The sequence below is a fragment of the Cervus elaphus genome, chromosome 25 (genome assembly GCF_910594005.1).
Source record: "Cervus elaphus chromosome 25, mCerEla1.1, whole genome shotgun sequence".
Taxonomy (NCBI): Eukaryota; Metazoa; Chordata; class Mammalia; order Artiodactyla; family Cervidae; genus Cervus; species Cervus elaphus.
The window spans coordinates 15,908,899-15,926,120 of NC_057839.1; the positions used below are offsets into that span (position 1 = coordinate 15,908,899).

Here is a 17,222-nt window from a genome sequence, read left to right on the forward strand (position 1 = left end):
TGCGAGGGTTGAGGGGCGACTTCTCTGGTGATCCAGTGGTTAAGACTTCATGATCCCAATAAAGCAGGCACAGGTTCAATACCCAGTCAGAGAACTAAGATCCCACATGCTGCATGGAAAGAAAATTATTAAAAAAAAAAAAAAAATGGATAAGGGGAAGTTGGGTTGTGATTAGATCCAGCGAGACAAATTCTATTCACAGACACTGAATTCTCGGAAATCCTAATAGATTGTATGTACTATACATACAATACTAACAACATTTTCTATTATGTACTCTCATGATAAGATGGGCTAAAATGCAAGTAGAGTTCCTTGAAGATGTTTCTCTCTAGAGAAGAGAAGAATGAATTTATATCAGCCTATGAGTGAGAGGGTGGGGTATATAAGTGGGGATTCTAAAAATTCAAAAATACTAATGGTTTTAGACAAGTCAAGTACTTTGTCCTGGAAATAACATGACATAATTTAGAGCATACATAAAATAATTTCTAATGTGAATTAGAAAGTATTTCCTAGAAACTGTAATAAATAGCATTATTATAAAAGATGAATCAAAATTCATGACTTTCAGTGCAGACCATTCTCTAAGGAAAGCCACATGTAACATACACACAGGAGTCAAACAAACTACTAATCGCTGGACACTAAGGGAAACATGAGTAAGATATGCTCAGTGGAATAAGCAAGGTACATTTTCTCAGTGCTCCTGTAAAGTCATCAGGTAAATAACTCAACCAGTTTCCTCATTTCATATGTTAACATGAAGACAATAGTTAAGGGGAAAAAAAAACCCCAAAACTTTATTTTTATGCAATAAAATTATTGCATATTGTGGCCCACAGTGTTCAGATACTCATGGTGGGATACGGGGGATGGGAAGGCAAGACAAGGCAGCCCCGGGCAGGCACCGGAGCGCGCTTACCTCCAGAAGTGAAAAGCGAAGAGAGGACTACAGGGACTGCCTGGGCTGGATGGGGTTGGACTCAGGCTCCTTGGAGTGAGACTGAAAGTTAAAATAATGTCATTCCAAGTGGGAGAAATGGTGGCAGAGAAAATAGCACAGCTCAGTGAAGGGACTTTGTTCCCTTTAGGCCAGAATCATCACGGCACGCCTATCAGTACCACTAGGTAATCATCTAATCACGTGTCCCTTCTCAGCTCTAAATCAGAGAACAAGCACAATGCTGCCTGCTGCAATTTACATTCTCAAAACTACTGCTGCCATTTTTATTTGTGCCTTTTGTCACACAGCAACTTGGCAGATATGTTCGACATGTGATTTTTTTGCAAAGAAAAGTCGGTGATTTTTTTATATTGTGTGTATTCTACTTCCAAGTCAGAATTAATGGTAAATTTGTATCAAAACCATCTAGAAGTAGTCATCAGAATAGAAATGAGAATTCAGGTTAAATATTGTCATTTTTAAAAAAACAAAGTAACAAATATTTCCATATAGGAAGTTATATTTTTAAGCACTTTTTAGTGAAAAATACTCAGCAATATGTTGTCTAAGTCTCATGGTAAAAAGTGTTCTTATGCTTATGTTCATAATAAGGAACTTCAAATTTTCTCATATATGGTTATAAAGTATTTTATTCTCCAAGAGGTTTTTTTTTTTTTTCCTTCAAATTCATCTATCAATGGACCATTGTAACTCCTACTCCCATCAACCCATCCAAGCCCCCAAGCACATTCAGCAGCCAATTCTCAAATATTTAGCATGGGGTCCCAAGCTTAGAGTCCCTTTTCCTTTTTTTTTTCTTTTAGCCTCATGGCTCTTCTCTTTTAGAGAGGAAAAGGAACAAATTAGTCATTTTGTTTACTTGCAACAATTCTGCCAAGAGATCTATCAAGATATGAAGTAAATACCAGTCGATTTCCAATTACTTTCACATGGCAAAATCAAAATAAGAACTAGCTAAATATTCTAGCACCAACTCTTAAGCTGAAGTGAGCCCTGAAAACTTCTGCTACAAGTTTCTTCAAGAACATTCTTCTGCCCGTCCTTTGGTCCACGACTCTACACTGTACATGTTCTTACCTCAGGCAAAGAGTTCTTGGAGCTGAGCTGCATACTGGCTAATTCAAGCTGGCTGTACTCTTCACTGAACAGAGAAGGGGCAGCCGTGGCTAGCATCAGACTCAGGCGTACCAAATTCTTAACGCCATCCTTGTTCCCCATTATGTGGATAATTGAGACTTGGCTGTATTTGATTCAAACCAAAATGTGAGTTGTTGCTCACAATACTCCAATTTGTTTAATGAAATGCTTCAAAGGAGTAATTTTTTATGTCTTCTAAAACCACCCTTGGGCTTGGTGTCAGTACTCCGTAAACTAAGGAATCGATTTCCCTATACATTCAGAGGACATTCAGAATCTGCTGCTTCAACATACTGTACTCAAACTTAGCAGCTCATTGGAAAGCCGTCATGAGTGCCCACTGATAGAGCCGTCCTCTAGTCTAAGTACAGTCTTATCTTTTCCTTCTGGTCCTAAAATAGGCATGAAAAGACAGTGAAGCCACTCAGTGCCTCCAAGCAGAGACATGTTATCATACGTGCTATAAAGTGTCTATGAACCTAATTCTACAGTAAAATTGGGGGAAAAAAAAAAGGAATGAAAAAAACCACTCAATTTCTCAGAAATCAGAAAGCCATGCATAGGCTCTCGACATATGAGAAATTTCTGAATAAATTAATAACCATTAATTTCTGAAATATTACTATATTTGCTGTCTCACATCCAGGATTTCAATTTCTGGAACAGGAATCAGAAACGCCTCATGTTATTGATAAATCAGATGGGAAATTTTTGAATTGCCTCTACAGTGTGTAAAATATTCTAAAAAATATTCTAGTGTAAGAGTCCATGCTGCAGTATCTATGGGATAAACTTTCCTGAAGAAAAACAGAAATGTCTCATGAGAGAACATTCAAAAGCTGTTCTGCACAGTTTGTCTTATAAGGTCCCCAAATAAATAAAATTATATACATTAAATGTGCCCTTAATAAAATCAATGATAAGACTTTTCATTATAACCATTCTCTGCAGTGGTAAGAAACTGAATTTACTCAAAGACTGCAGAACTAGCTTTCTCCATGAATGAATATGAAATCAGCTCTGTCTACCTAAGAGTAGTTTTACATTTCAAGGTAAACAAAATGTTCAAAGTGAATTTCTATTGTCATTGTCAATGACATTGAAGAGTGATCCTCTATTCCACTGCCTCAAGCTCCTCAGGTAAAAAATAAGCTATTTCAGATCCACAGTGTCATGTACCAGGGTGGAGGCTAGACTGAGGGGTTATGGCCCTGGGACCAAAACAAAATGCAGGGAACCCCTGTGTTGAGCTGATCTGTAGGTCACCATCATCACTGGCAATGTCCTAAAATTGGTGGCACAGCTCAGCCTTTCAAATTATAGACGGAACAGTAGATACAACTGAGTTTGTACTTTAGAAAGTAACTTTGAAGTATCTCCTGTTAATGTGGATGAGATATCAAAAATGGAAGAAAGAAAAACTGTAATGTGAAACCATACGTGTCAAAGCCGAAAGAGACAGCAAGGAAGCAGCGCAACCAGAAGGAAAGGTGAAGAAAAGTTGGGGGTTAAAACTAAGTTTCTGGGCCTGGAGCACACAGCCACAGGCATCTGAGCTGTGCAGTTCCAGAATGCTAGAGGGAGGAGGATTAAGGAGAAAAACGTGTGGATGCCACTAAAATATTCCACACAGATGAGGGGGGCTGAATGCCAGGGTGGAGATGGGGACAAATCAGTAGCATTGGGCAAATACTCTTTGTATCTCTGTTGTATAAAAAGCCTTGTCTAGCAAGAAGGTTGTAGCAGCCCTCTAAGTTTTCTAAGTGAGCACTTGTTAGTTAAAAAATCAGTGTAATTTTAGAGCAAGAACTGATGGAGAAAGTACTCAAATCGCTTCAGAAATGTCATGTTTTCACTCATTTATCAACTGAGGGAACAGTTCCCCTTGTGTGACGCACCGACAGGATTCAAGGGGAAGAGTGACTCCTCAGAACTAGGCACAGGTCTCCCCTGCAGTCTCATCCTGGAAGGAGTCCAGCATGAATGAGATGATCAAGGTTGTGCAGATTTCAATGAAAATGCAATTTTATATCTGTATGGCAAGTGAGACAACATATTTATATTTTTCTACCAGAAATCTATTGTGCTATTTATTATTTTAAGTGCCAGCACAGACTAACTCACAGCTTCTGCATCTTTGACAAACAGATTTAAAATAAAAATTTGCTGACACTTCCTGCATCACAGATGTTTAACTTCTGCGCCACAAATTAGATGTGGGCATTTTAAGTGGCTGCATCAAATCAGAAGGCAAGTCAGATGTGTTAATGGGTTAAAAAAAAAAAAAAAGGTAAGCAAACACAGAGCTCAACTAGGTAAACACACCGCGTGAGGCGGCCGGAGACTCTGCAGAAGGACGCAAAATGTACTACAGTTCATTAATATTCTGCTGCACAGATAAAGCATGGATCACATCTAATGAGTGTGACAAATAACCCTTCTCCTGCACTCTTATCCATTGTAATGTCTTCTGGTATCCAAGCCAAACAGAGGCCCTTCTTTAGAACAAGGCAGCATGGGGATAAACAAACAGTAAGAGAGAAGAAAAAAAAAAAAAAAGACACACCACGGCCTGCTGATACATTCTTTCACAATGAGCTGTTAAGATGTTTCCAGCACTGAGGTTTAGTAACTTTAAATATGCAGCAGCGTTTTTCCTCTGACTGCAATGCAAAATGCTGGGTCGGGGCTTCCACATAGGCTGAAATCAAATGCCATACATTTAAGACAGGTTCCTTCCAGCTCACACTGCAGTGCTCTGAGGCTGTCAGTACAAACAAATGCTAAAGAGCTATTGGTCGCAGGAAAGCGAGTGCCATGCAGAAAGCATTAAAATATTAAAGAGAGACAATACTTACTCCAAGGTCAGCCCCGGAATCTGTAGCCTTTCCCGCTGGGCTTTCATGGTTGTTATATGTTACCACACTCTATTGTAACCATGACACACATTCCCTGCCAGCGTCCCGGCGATGACAGAGAGCCGAAATGAACCTCTAGAAAGGGCTGGACTAACCTTCTCTCGAGGGGGAGGGGGATCCTGCAAGTTTCGGTCCTTCCACCTCCAGCGGTAATCAAGAGATGTCAGCCGCTTTCCTCAGGTTAACGACAGTGCGCACTGCACTGATTTCGTTAAGGGAATGAGGCTTTTGGCTCTGCATATCAAGTAATTGGTTTCTGATTTTTTTTTTTTTTCAAAGAAAGTCGCTCCTCTCACAGACCCAGTTTTCACCTCAGTGAAATGAAAAGTCCTCTTCACCATGCAGACTGGAAAAAATAATAACAAAGCAACAGCATCATGCTTATAAAAGAGTTTATTTCAGCAAACCTCAACTATTCCCTGCCTCCTGGGGATGCTCCTGAATAGAATTTGGCCACCCGCAGGAAGTTCTGCTTATTCTTCCCCTGGTGGAGTTAACAAAATCAGTCATGTTCCACAAGAAAGACACGGGGAATGGTTGCCCAATGAAAATAATTAGATTTTTTTCTATATATGGCAATCATCAGAAAGAGGAATAAACTAACTGCCTTAATTTGGGGGAAGTTGAACTCTGCTGTGAGGCAAAGACTTGTGCGAACAGGCAAACCCTACAACTGGGAAAATACCAACTGGAGACAGAAGAGATGGGAGCCTGGATTTTCATTTTGGAAAGCTGATTTTTAAGAACAGCGCAGTGCTAAGTACGTTAACAAGAGCAATCAAATACGAATAAGGAAAGAAACAACATATATTCTGGAAACCTGGAAGTTTCATCCTGTATTTATTCAAGGAGCAGAATTTTTCACAGTATTCATAACTTAGGACTAAGTGTACCTCCATTGCTGTGGATGAAGAACATCTCACTCACTTTCTCTAATGCAAATTTTAAAATGTTTTACAAACTGGCAACCATTGGTTTGTTGAGTAGAAATACTAGGACAAATCAGGATTTTACTTTAGCAAGTCTGGGTATTTTACTTTAGCAAGTCATGGCTGTTTCACCACTGTGGGAAAACAACTGTGCTCAAGTGGTTACATTTTAAAGGCCATGAAGTCAAGCTCCATCTTTTAACAGATGAGGAAGCTGAGGGCTCACAGTTGGTGGTGGAACTGGGATGAGATTCCAGTGTGTTTATTCCTGTCCCAGGGGCCTTCAGAGTAGGGGTGTCATGTGCAGCTGTTCTGGTTGTGCCCTGCACAAGGGTGCTGGGCAGGAAGGGAAGTCAAGGCTGAAATCCAGCCTGCTTCTCACTTTGCCACTCTCAGGCTCTGGGCTGCTTCCCACCTCTTTTTTCCCCTCACTTTTACAATGTTACACCCGGCTATGCACCATCTAGAGGATCATCTGTTTACAAGCCTACTAAAGTGCACGTGGACTAGAGAAAAGTCCACATGATCTTCCCCAAACCTTTCTCTACATCCTAATCTGCCAGCTTGCTCTGGGGGCATTTGTTAATGTTACTTCTCCTTTGTGAGCTCACAGAACTAACCAAGCCTCCGCCCTGTTAGAGGCAACATATCCACACAGAGAATACTTACTGGTTAGTACTGCAAGGAGGCACATAAAAGTGTAAACTAATAACCATAAGTAGCATAAAAGCATAAAGCAACAAGAAATAATGAAAATACAATGGAATACAAAAGAGGAAGGATCAACTTTGCTCCCCATTCTATCCTCAGGATACTTTTTTGCAATGTAAAATATCCAGAATCTCACCATTCTTTCCACCCAAAACACCTTGATTCAAGATATACTGTGTCCAGGTTGGATGCATGAGACAAGTGCTCGGGGCTGGTGCACTGGGATGACCCAGAGGGATGGGATGGGGAGGGAGGTGGGAGGGGGGTTCAGGATGGGGAACACATGTAAATCCATGGCTGATTCATGTCAATGTATGGCAAAACCCACTACAATATTGTAAAGTAATTAGCCTCCAACTAATAAAAATAAATGGGGAAGAAAAAAAAGATATACTGTGTCCTGACTAGGTCACTGTCATTTCCTTCTAACTGAATTCTCTACTTTCTCCCTGCCACCCTCCTACACTTCATTGGCCACACAGACTCCAAGATGCTCATTTTCAGAATGCATCATTCCTCTGCTCAAAATTCTTCACTAGTTTCCTTCTTATTCCAAGTAAAAGCCCCAAACCTGGCAAACTTGGCAAAAGAATGGGACAACTGAGCATCAGGAGGAGTGACAATAGCAATATGTTAAAATGTATCCAAAGCTTGAAACTATGAGTTCAAGGAGATAGAAGAGGAAGGAAGAAAGGAAGGAAGCCAGCCAGCCAGGGTCATCTTTGGAAGATGTTAGAACACTATCCCATTACTTTTAAAAACTGATAAAGGGGAAAAATCAAGCACTTATCCTGCTTTCCTTATGAATAGAACCTCACAGATGCAAAATGATTCTCTACATAGACATATTCCAAGTGGTAAATACGGAATGAATGGCAACATGAGATTACTGCCATTTTTCAAACCCCAACAAATCAACAGATCTAGGTCATAATCAATGATAACTGCTGACATCACTAAGAGATAGCTGGATACTACGTGCTGCTTGATATAACACATCTGAAGTCTTCTCATCAAACAAAGCCACGTCACTCCTGGATACAACCGAGCCTCTACATCAAAATGCCATTTTACAGGAAACATAGTGACAAAGGAACATAATAATATCACAGAAATATGATCAGCATAAGCTAAACTGTGAAAGCTAGAACAAATGATCTGATCCCTTAAACATTTTCAAAGCAATAGTGGGAAAAAAAAAAAAATGGAAAAAGAATCTCAACCTTAAAAAAGACTTGAGACATATTGACTAATTGCAACATATAAACACTTTGGGGTCCTAATATCAAACATATAATCAAATATTTAGAAAATAATTACTGTAACAGGCTCCCCCCCACAAATATGTACACACATAGTGGGTATTTGTTAATACTAATAATTTGTCTTTAAATATAATATTGGAATCAATCATTTTTTCATTTCTCACCTTCTAGAGATATACCCCCAAATATTCATAGATAAAATGTCTAGGCTTTGCTTCAGGTTAACCTAGAGAGAGAGTAAAATATATGAGAGAAAAGTAGGAACTTCCCTGGTGGTCTAATGGTTAAGGACCTGCCTTCCAACACAGAGGATGTGGGCTCAATTCCTGGTCAGGAAACTAAGATCCTACATGCTATGGGGCAACTAACCCCACATGCTACAACCAAGAACTGACACAGCCAAATAAATAAAGAAAAAAGTGTTTTTAAAAAAAGAAGAAAAAAAGAAAAGTGACCCTGAGTAAATATTTGATAGGCCTGGGTGATAGGTAGATAGGGGCTTCATTATACTCTTCTGTTTAGCATACGCCTGAAATTTTCTGTAACAAAAATTGAAGAAGAGTTTGTATGAGGACTGCAAAGATCCATGTGACATGTACAGGCCCATCTCCCTGGCCTCCTCTCCTACCACTCCCATGCTCATTCCTGGCTGCTCTTCACATGCACCAGGAACACTCCTACCCCAAGACCTTTGCACTATTTCCACTGCCTGAACTCTTTCCTCTGAGATGTCCAGATATCCTGCCTATTTGAAACAAGATGCCTTCCCCGCACCTAGTGCTTCCTTATCATCCTGATGTCTTTTTCTCCTCTGCACTTATCATCATTTGATGTTATTGGTACTTATTGACTGACTGACTGTCTTCCCCTATGCAGGGAGGCGCCAAGAAGGTAAGTAGGTTGTGTGTATCTCCAGCGCCAAGAACATCTCACACAGGTTTCCAATACCTATCTCCTGAAGGCTGAATAAATGTCCCTCCCTATACAGCTGCAACCACCAACCAAAGAGACTTGGCCTCTTCTTTCTCATAATTATAGATTTCTACAACATTAATTGTTGGAACTTACATGTCAGAATGAAGACCTCAGAGAGTTGTCTTTAAGAGACTAGAGAACTGGAACATGTTCATTTATCACATGAAGACCCAGAAAAGCCCCTACTGACCGGAAGGCACACATCAAAGACCAGCTGCTCACACGCGGGTGTGGAGAAAACCAAGGTCACACGAGACTAGTGTGCTGCGTTTTGACGGGAGGTGCATAGGTGGGGAAACACTGGTTTAAACTACTTCGGGATCACTGGGAAGACATGCACAGAGGCTGGAGTTAAGCGCCCTCCTTTTCTGATGAGACAAAATCACTGTGCAGTCACATTAATGGTGGCAATACGGATTTGAACAAACCCAGTGGCATGGCTTAAGTCAGGGTTCTTCTATGTATTCTCTAGAGTAATAGTTCTCAACCAGGGCCAGCAAAGTCTGGAGACATTTTCAGTTGTCATACCTGGGCAGAGATCAGGGATATTGCTGAGCACCCCACAATGCACTAGACAGCCCCCACAACAAAGAACTACCCACCCCAAATCAACAATGCTACTCTAGGAACCCAGCTGTAAAATCAAGTGTCAGTTTTTGCAGGACCCTCAGCATCCTTAACCAGTTTCAAATATTTTGCTTCTGATTTCATTGCACTAAGCTTGGGGGTGTGGGGGGAAGAGAGGAGTCTTATTGTTTCATTTCTCAGTCAATATTTCCTCTCTCAGCAATAATACTAACCTAAGCGTATGTAATTCTCCCATCCTGCTTACCGGAGCAGTAACCTAGACACCAAAATCTGCAAACAAGACAACCCAAACAACAGGCAAATGAGCTCTATGGGGGCACCGGGGCCATGAGTGAAGGGGAGCACACGCACCCAGCCAGGCACGTTGACCTGAGGCACACAGGCAGACAGGATTGACACAGAAGGGTTTGACTTCGTAGACGAAATTCAAGGTGCAGATCTCCCCAATCCAATATTTTCTCATTTTTTGTCTCTCTAGACTCAAGGCTTCCACAAGAAAGATACAAAACCCCAAGGCAAGAGTGAAAATCAGCATCACTCTTCCTGAATGTTCAATTATTTATATATTCTTAAAAGGTGGGCATGGTTGAGGGAAATGTTCCAAAAAGGGGTGCGTGTGTGTATGTGTGTGTGTCTGATCTCTTCTTTTGGAACCCATAATCCAAAAATAGTTAGACCACACTACTAACATTTTCACCCTCTCATTAGCTGATATCATTTATAATCACTTTACTGTGTACCTGAAACATTGTAAATCAACTACATTTCAATAAAAAATAAAAATTAAAAACCTTAAAATTTCTTTTCAGCCGTCCTTGTTCTAGGTATGAGAGATGTAGGAGTGGATGAGACAGAAAGATCCGCCTATGGAGTCCATTTAAGTTGGGGAAACTGAATAAGGATATAACTAAGATCATTTCCGATAAGGACGGGTACTGTGTAGGGGCCCTCACAGGTAACACGATGATCAGGGACTCGGGGAGCAGACACTGCTTTCAGACTGGGACCAGGAAGACTCAGTGATGTACAAGCTTCATTTGCAGGAGGACAAGGAACAAGCTCTTGAGGAGTCAGGAAAAGAGTACCACAGGCAGAGAGAATAGCAATCGCAAAGTCTCTGAAGCTGGGACAGGCTGGCTCATTTAATAGCCTTAAAGAGGGCCATGTGCCTGATTGTAGTAACACCATAAACATTCGTTGAGCATTTATATAAAACATGGCACTGTGTGGGATGTAAGGATGAATCATATACAAGCTTGATTCTTAAGGATTTTATCATTTAGCAAAACAGGATGAAGGATAGAATATAAATTAAAGGAGGAATCTTTAGATAGATGGATGGAATGGAATGCTATTCAGTCTTAAATTCAGTTTTATGTTGTATACACCATGAAGATGAAGAACCGGGTTTTAATTTTAGTGATATCTTTAATGATGAGTATTGGCTTTTCAAGCAGGCCTTTTTGAGAAGTCAGTAAATGATTTCAAAGCGATTCTCCATCACTTCATAAACCAGGTAACACGGAACTGCCACGCATCCATTCCCTGAAGGACATATATCACGTGCGTCCTATGGGCAAGACTCTCAAGAAGTAAGGTGGCTGAGATAGGACCCCTCCTAGGGGCACAAGATGAGGAAAGATCAAACAGAAGCATCTTCCCCTCTTCCTCCCTTCCCCTTCTCGTGCCCTCTCCTGTTCCTCTTCCTTCCCCAAATAAAATGAAACCCTTTCTTAATAGAGAAGGCTTAGAACCAACACCTACATAGTTTGCTAAAGATATCTTAAGACATTTAAGGTATCAAATTAACCACCAGTACACCTTTTCTCAAGAAACTACTAGGGGATATGCTCCACCTAAATAATGAAGTAAGCCACTTACGAGAAATGCATGAGACCAAGGAAAGTACAGCACATGGAAAGAAGTAAAGTGAATTACCAGGAGGAGGGTAATGACGATAAGGGGGAACCCCAAGAAAATAGTCATGCAGCAGACCTACAGAGCATACAGACCAGTCTGCGGCAGAAAGATGGAGATGTCCATTAATGGACGAACAGATAAGCCAAATACGATAGATGGATGGAATGGAATACTACTGAGTCTTAAAAGAGAAGGATATTTTGATATATGCTATAACATGGATAAACCCTGAAGATACGATGCCAAGTGACATAAGACAGTCACAAACGGACAAAAAAGTTGCATCTCCTGTTAAAACAAAAATCTTTCTCAGTTTTCTCACACACTTCTCTTTTGGGCTTCCCTAGTAGCTTAGTCGGTAAAGAATCTGCTTGCAGTGCGGGAGACCTGGGTTTGATCCCTGGGTCAGGAAGATCCCCTGGAGAAGAAAATGGCAATCCAATCCAGTATTCTCGCCTGGAAAATCCTATGGACAGGGGAGCCTGGCCGGCTACAGCCCATGGGGTCGCAAGAGACAGACACAACTTATCAACTAAACCACCACCACCACACACTTCTTTAACACACTCCCTCTTTTCCAAAAAGTTATTCATACTCTTCATCATTCCATGCAGGATTGGGGGCAATATATAAGAATATACTACTCACTATTTAGTAAACTACAAATGAAGCAAAGTAAAAAAGTGTACACACACAAGTAAAAGTACATTAAGTCAGAACCAAAGAAAATAGAAAACAGAATAAAAGGACAAATCCATGGGAAAATATGAAACCAAATACTCAGAAAATACAGAATGATAAAGTAAAGGGGGCAAATTTGATGGCATTATCTGGAACCAAATTAATTAATTACTCACCCAACATTATATAGTTAGTAAGTGACTGAGTCAGGATTCTAAATTGGATTTTTCTGACTCCAACCACTGTGTTCTTTTTTACTAAAGTACACAACACTTTTCCAGATCATAAAGTATAAATATTGAGTCACTTGACAAAATAATTCCAGACATGTTTCTATGTAAGATATTCAACATATTTAATTCACATAAAAAATTGATTTTCAACAGAATTTTGAAAAATATATTGCATAAAATCAGATATACTCTGGATAGGTAACCCAAAAGGCAAGCTAATAAACTCTACTTTTGGACAGATAAACTGTCAAAAATGATCAGCAAACAAAAATATTAAATGACACAGGGTTTGGGGAAAAGAGTCACAAAGTACTTTCTGGAGGTGATAACTGAGAAAAGACCTCTTCGGTCTCCACACTCAGCAATGCCATGGTTATCTCCTGTTGGGCTAGATTATCAGGGATATGGAGTAGACAGCACTATTCTTACTATTTTCTATTTTTGTGAACTGCTTAATCACTTGTGGCCTGACCCATTAATAGCCACACCAACATTTTTCAAGAGCTCATCTCACATTAGCAGAGTTCCTCATTAGAGAAAGGCCTTCTTCAATAGCTTACCCTAATGGTGTCTAATTTTTAATATTAAAAAAAAAATTCACACTGTGAATTACGCAACTGATTTTCCACAGCTGGAGCTTTGTGAAAACTTTTATAAATAATAGATGCAAAATCTAGAGAGACCTAAAACAGGTAACATGAAGACTGACAAATCAAAGAAAAATCTTACTTTTTAAATAAAAGAGGGGGAATGGTAAATTCAAAACCATTTAAAAGAAAGAAGTGAAAATTCAGATGTTCATCAGTAAATTTTAAAGACAATGGGCCATATATAATAGTTAAGCTCTTTTAGGGGAATGTTATCATTTACATTTATGGACACCAGGTTCTGAAACCTGGGGAACACAATGTATAAAGAAGAGACACAAATATTTGCATTGTCACTGAAGATGTACAGTCTTCTTTAAAAATGCTCCTCTCTCTGAAATTTTTGCTCCCAACATATCTTGCATAATTCCAAGTCAAGCATATCCTTTAGTTATTATGAAATGTTATGATGATCTGACAATGCGTAACAGATGACCCAAATGCATGTGTTGCTCTGCAGTTTGAAGTCATGGTAACAAAAACACCAAAATTACATGTCTCCATCACAGTGCACACAATGGAGACAAGTAGAGCAATGGAAAAACAAATGCCATTTCTTTATATTGCATGTTTGACGGCTATCATTCCTTTGACAAACATATACTGAATACCTATTATATGTGCAATACTGGAAACAATAAAGAAAATTAGTAGTTCATAGTTTTATTATAAAGTGTATACTTGGTTTAAAAATAGAATTTTATGGAAAAGGTTCTGTTGGCTACATTTTAGGGGAAGAAGGGAATGAAAACGGAAGCGGGGAAGGTAGGACAAGCTGGCTCAAACTTGCTTGCCCTAACAACAGCGGTTATACTGATTGTCATTCTGATATTCCAAGTTCTACTAAATAATACAAGAGGTGAAATTAAAGCCTGGAAAGACTAATGTTGGCTTTGTGGTCACAATATCTGCTTGGACTTCAAGCATCTTATTTGAGCAAGATAGACAATATCTATTTCAATTGGGCAAGCAACATAAAGAGAATTATATGTTGTTAATGTGATATTTTCCATTCTCAATCGATGTGTATTTTACAAAGTTTTTAAGAGAGTATATCCTATCTTATCTCCTTTACAGTCAGTTTTTCTTTTCTTTTTTTAGCTTGTAAGAGCTGTCCACAGGGACAAATAAGCTGGGTCTGCATGGTATCATGAATCCAAAGAAGAAAACCAAACAGAGAATACAGGCTGAAACACAAATATCACCTTTTTTTAATCTGAAAATCCTTCTTCAATTCCCATTTCTTCCATTGAAAATTATAATCTTTCAATGCAAATATGGCACCTGCTTTAGAACACTAGGAATTGTTGAAATATGCATCTTATAAAAGCAAAGATTAATGTATTTTGCAAGAATATATTGCTGAGGTATATACATGAAGATGAGTTACCCAAAAACACAAAATACATTCTATAGAAATATGGAGAGAAACATTTCAAACTATTGATTTTCTCTTGAGCAGAACTTGAATTTTTAAATTTGCAATATTTTGGTTGATCATTACTATTATCCTCTAAAGAATTTCTAATCGTACTTTTTATGTTTTTCTTTTAGTCAAATTTTATTTGTTGTTGTTCAGTCGCTAAGTCACGTCCAACTCTGCAATGTGGACTGCAGCACACCAGGCTTCCCTGTCCTTCACTATCTCCCTGAGTTTGCTCAAACTCATATCCATTAAATCGGTGATGCTGTCCAGCCATCTCATTCTCTGTCATCCGCTTCTCCTCCTGCCCTCAATCTTGCCCAGAATCAGGGTGTTTCCCATTGGCTCTTTCCCTCAGGCGGCCAAAATACTGGAGCTTCAGTTTCAGCATCAGTCCTTCCAAAGAATATTGAGGGTTAATTTCCTTTAGGATTGAATGGTTTGATCACCTTGCCGTCCAAAGGACTCTCAAAAGTCTTCTCCAGCACCATAATTCAAAAGCATCAATTCTTTCAGTACTGAGCCTTCTTTATGCTCCAACACCATACATGACTACTGGAAAGACAGTAGCTTTGACTATATGAGCGTTATCAGCAAAGTGATATCTTTTCTTTTTAACATGCTGTCAAGGTCTGTCATAGCTTTCTTTCCAAGATGCAAGTGTCTTCTAATTTCATGGCTCCAGTCACCATCTACAGTGATTTTAGAGCCCAAGAAGAGGAAATATGTCACTGTTTCCACCTTTTCCCCTTTTATTTGCCATGAAGTGATAGGACCAAATGCCATGATTTTACTTTTTTGAATGCTAAGTTTTAAGCTAGCTTTTCCACTCTCCTCTTTAACTCTCATCTAGAGGCTCTTTAGTTCCTCTTAGCTTTCTGCCATTACAGTGGTATCATCTGCATATCTGAAGTTATTGATATTTCTCCTTGCCATCTTAATTCTAGCTTGTGCTTCATCTAGCCTGGCATTTTGCATGATGTACTCTGTATATGCATTAAATAGCAAGGTGACAACATACAGCCTTGACGTACTCTTTCCCCAATTTTGAACCAATTTGTTGTTCTAACTGTTGCTTCTTGACCTGTATACAGGTTTCTTAGGAGGCAGGTAAAGTGGTCTGCTATTTCCAACTCTTTAAGAATTTTCCGCAGTTCTTGAGGTGCTAGCCTACTGTGTTCTCGCTTTGCTTGGCAAAGCAAGAAAGCTGCTCTTTCCTTCTCCAAGTTTTATTTTGGAGAACATTATTCTCAAAATCTTCGAAAAATGTTGTGAATTTCTAATATTATACTACAAAGTTATCTAACATGTAGTGCTCATGTCAATTTCATAAACTTGAACCTATAGGCATTCTTACCCCCATTTTATGAATGAAGAAAGGAGGCCAAGAAGTAATAATTAACTTGCCCAAGGTCACCCAGCTAGGAAGAAAAGGACCTTTAACAGTCCGCTTTGCATAATTTATTGAGATTGCTTTCTGTAGCCTAATGAAGGATCGATTTGATGAATGTTCCTTAAGTATTGCAGAGTGCAGTGGGAAGACAGAGTCTACATTTATAGCATATAACATTTAACAGAGATCCATTCAAATCCCAACTAACTTCTTATTTTCTTGACCTAATATTAACAATATTGTGTTAAAACATCTGCTCCCTCTCCAAAAGCAAGTGCCTCTTAGACCAGTGTATTGAACGTTTTTGGTTTTTAGGATTACTTTAGGACATTGTTTCTGAACTAAATGATTTATTTGTGCAGTTTGACAAAGTATCTTGTCTCCCAGCACACATTCTGACACATCATAGTTACTGAAATTTGTTGTCTGAACTCAGACCTTTCCTATTTCCAAAATAAGTAATTATCTCCAGTCCCAACCCTCATTATTTCCACGTTTAACTATTTTATCACAGTATTTATTGTTTGTCCCCAATATTCTTTCCCTTCATTGGATTATTATTTATAAACATTTTATACATTTTGAATTATCTTATTCATTTTTTGGTGACATCGTAAGTGTATTACTTGGTTAGTACTGTAAGATTAAATATATATGAAGGATCTATGATTTCAACTACTTTAAGAACCCTATGGTAAGAGAAAATTGGTTACAATGAAACTGTTTTTCTCTTAGAAATGGTAAAGCTGGTTCTTAAGAGAAAATTGGTTACAAAGAACCCTATGGTAAAAAAAAAAAAGAAAAAACAACTCAAATTTATTGTAGAAAAAAATGCCTTTCTGCTAATGTGCTAAGTTAAAATAGTCACCTCAACTTAAGTTAAACTACTTGATCAAAAAGGTCTCCCCTGCCCTTTTGATCTAAATTAGATCCACAAATATCTTCACCTAGGTCATTCTGTTCTTTTCCTTCTGAACACTTATTACAGAGTAAAATTTAAATAATAAATATTAATGTAAACCCCATAAGGGCAGGGGTCATGCCTTTTCTGTCCACTATTTCATACTAAGTATTTATTTAGCACAGTGTTCACATATAGAAGGCACTCAATAAATATTTGACAAAGCATAGTTAACAAAGATAACTGAAAGTATAGTCACAGGCATTAAAACATCAAATTCAACCAGGAGATTATTTCTAGAAGGCTTAGCTATCATTCTTGACTAGAAATATCAGAATCACTCTGGGGCTATTTTGAGAAATCTAGCATGCCAACTTGAACTAACCATTCAAGTTCATTCAAGCCAGTGATACAGATGGCATCAACTACAAACAGCAATAATAGTCATATAACCTGGAATCTGCACTGGAGCCCGAGGTGGCTAGCCCGGACAGGCAGCAGTGATGGATGGAGGGAACAAAAAGGACCTGGGTA

The 17,222-nt window shown here is 38.9% G+C and overlaps 1 protein-coding gene across 9 annotated transcripts in view; it reads right to left on the reverse strand.

The window, feature by feature from the left end:
• Positions 1–17,222, reverse strand: part of MAST4 (microtubule associated serine/threonine kinase family member 4) — a 603,634-nt gene that overhangs the window by 217,979 nt on the left and 368,433 nt on the right. Inside the window, exons 1-2 of one of the 9 annotated variants that reach the window (XM_043887659.1) lie at positions 4,963–5,362; positions 926–1,006 (exon numbers count right to left, since the gene is read on the reverse strand). The exons of 7 other annotated variants lie outside the window; for them this stretch is intronic. In XM_043887659.1, the coding sequence (XP_043743594.1) occupies positions 926–1,006; positions 4,963–5,009 (128 nt within the window). In that variant the 5' untranslated portion in view covers positions 5,010–5,362. Of the gene's footprint in view, positions 1–925; positions 1,007–4,962; positions 5,363–17,222 lie in introns of those variants that run through there. One more of the 9 variants, XM_043887663.1, reaches the window with a different exon arrangement.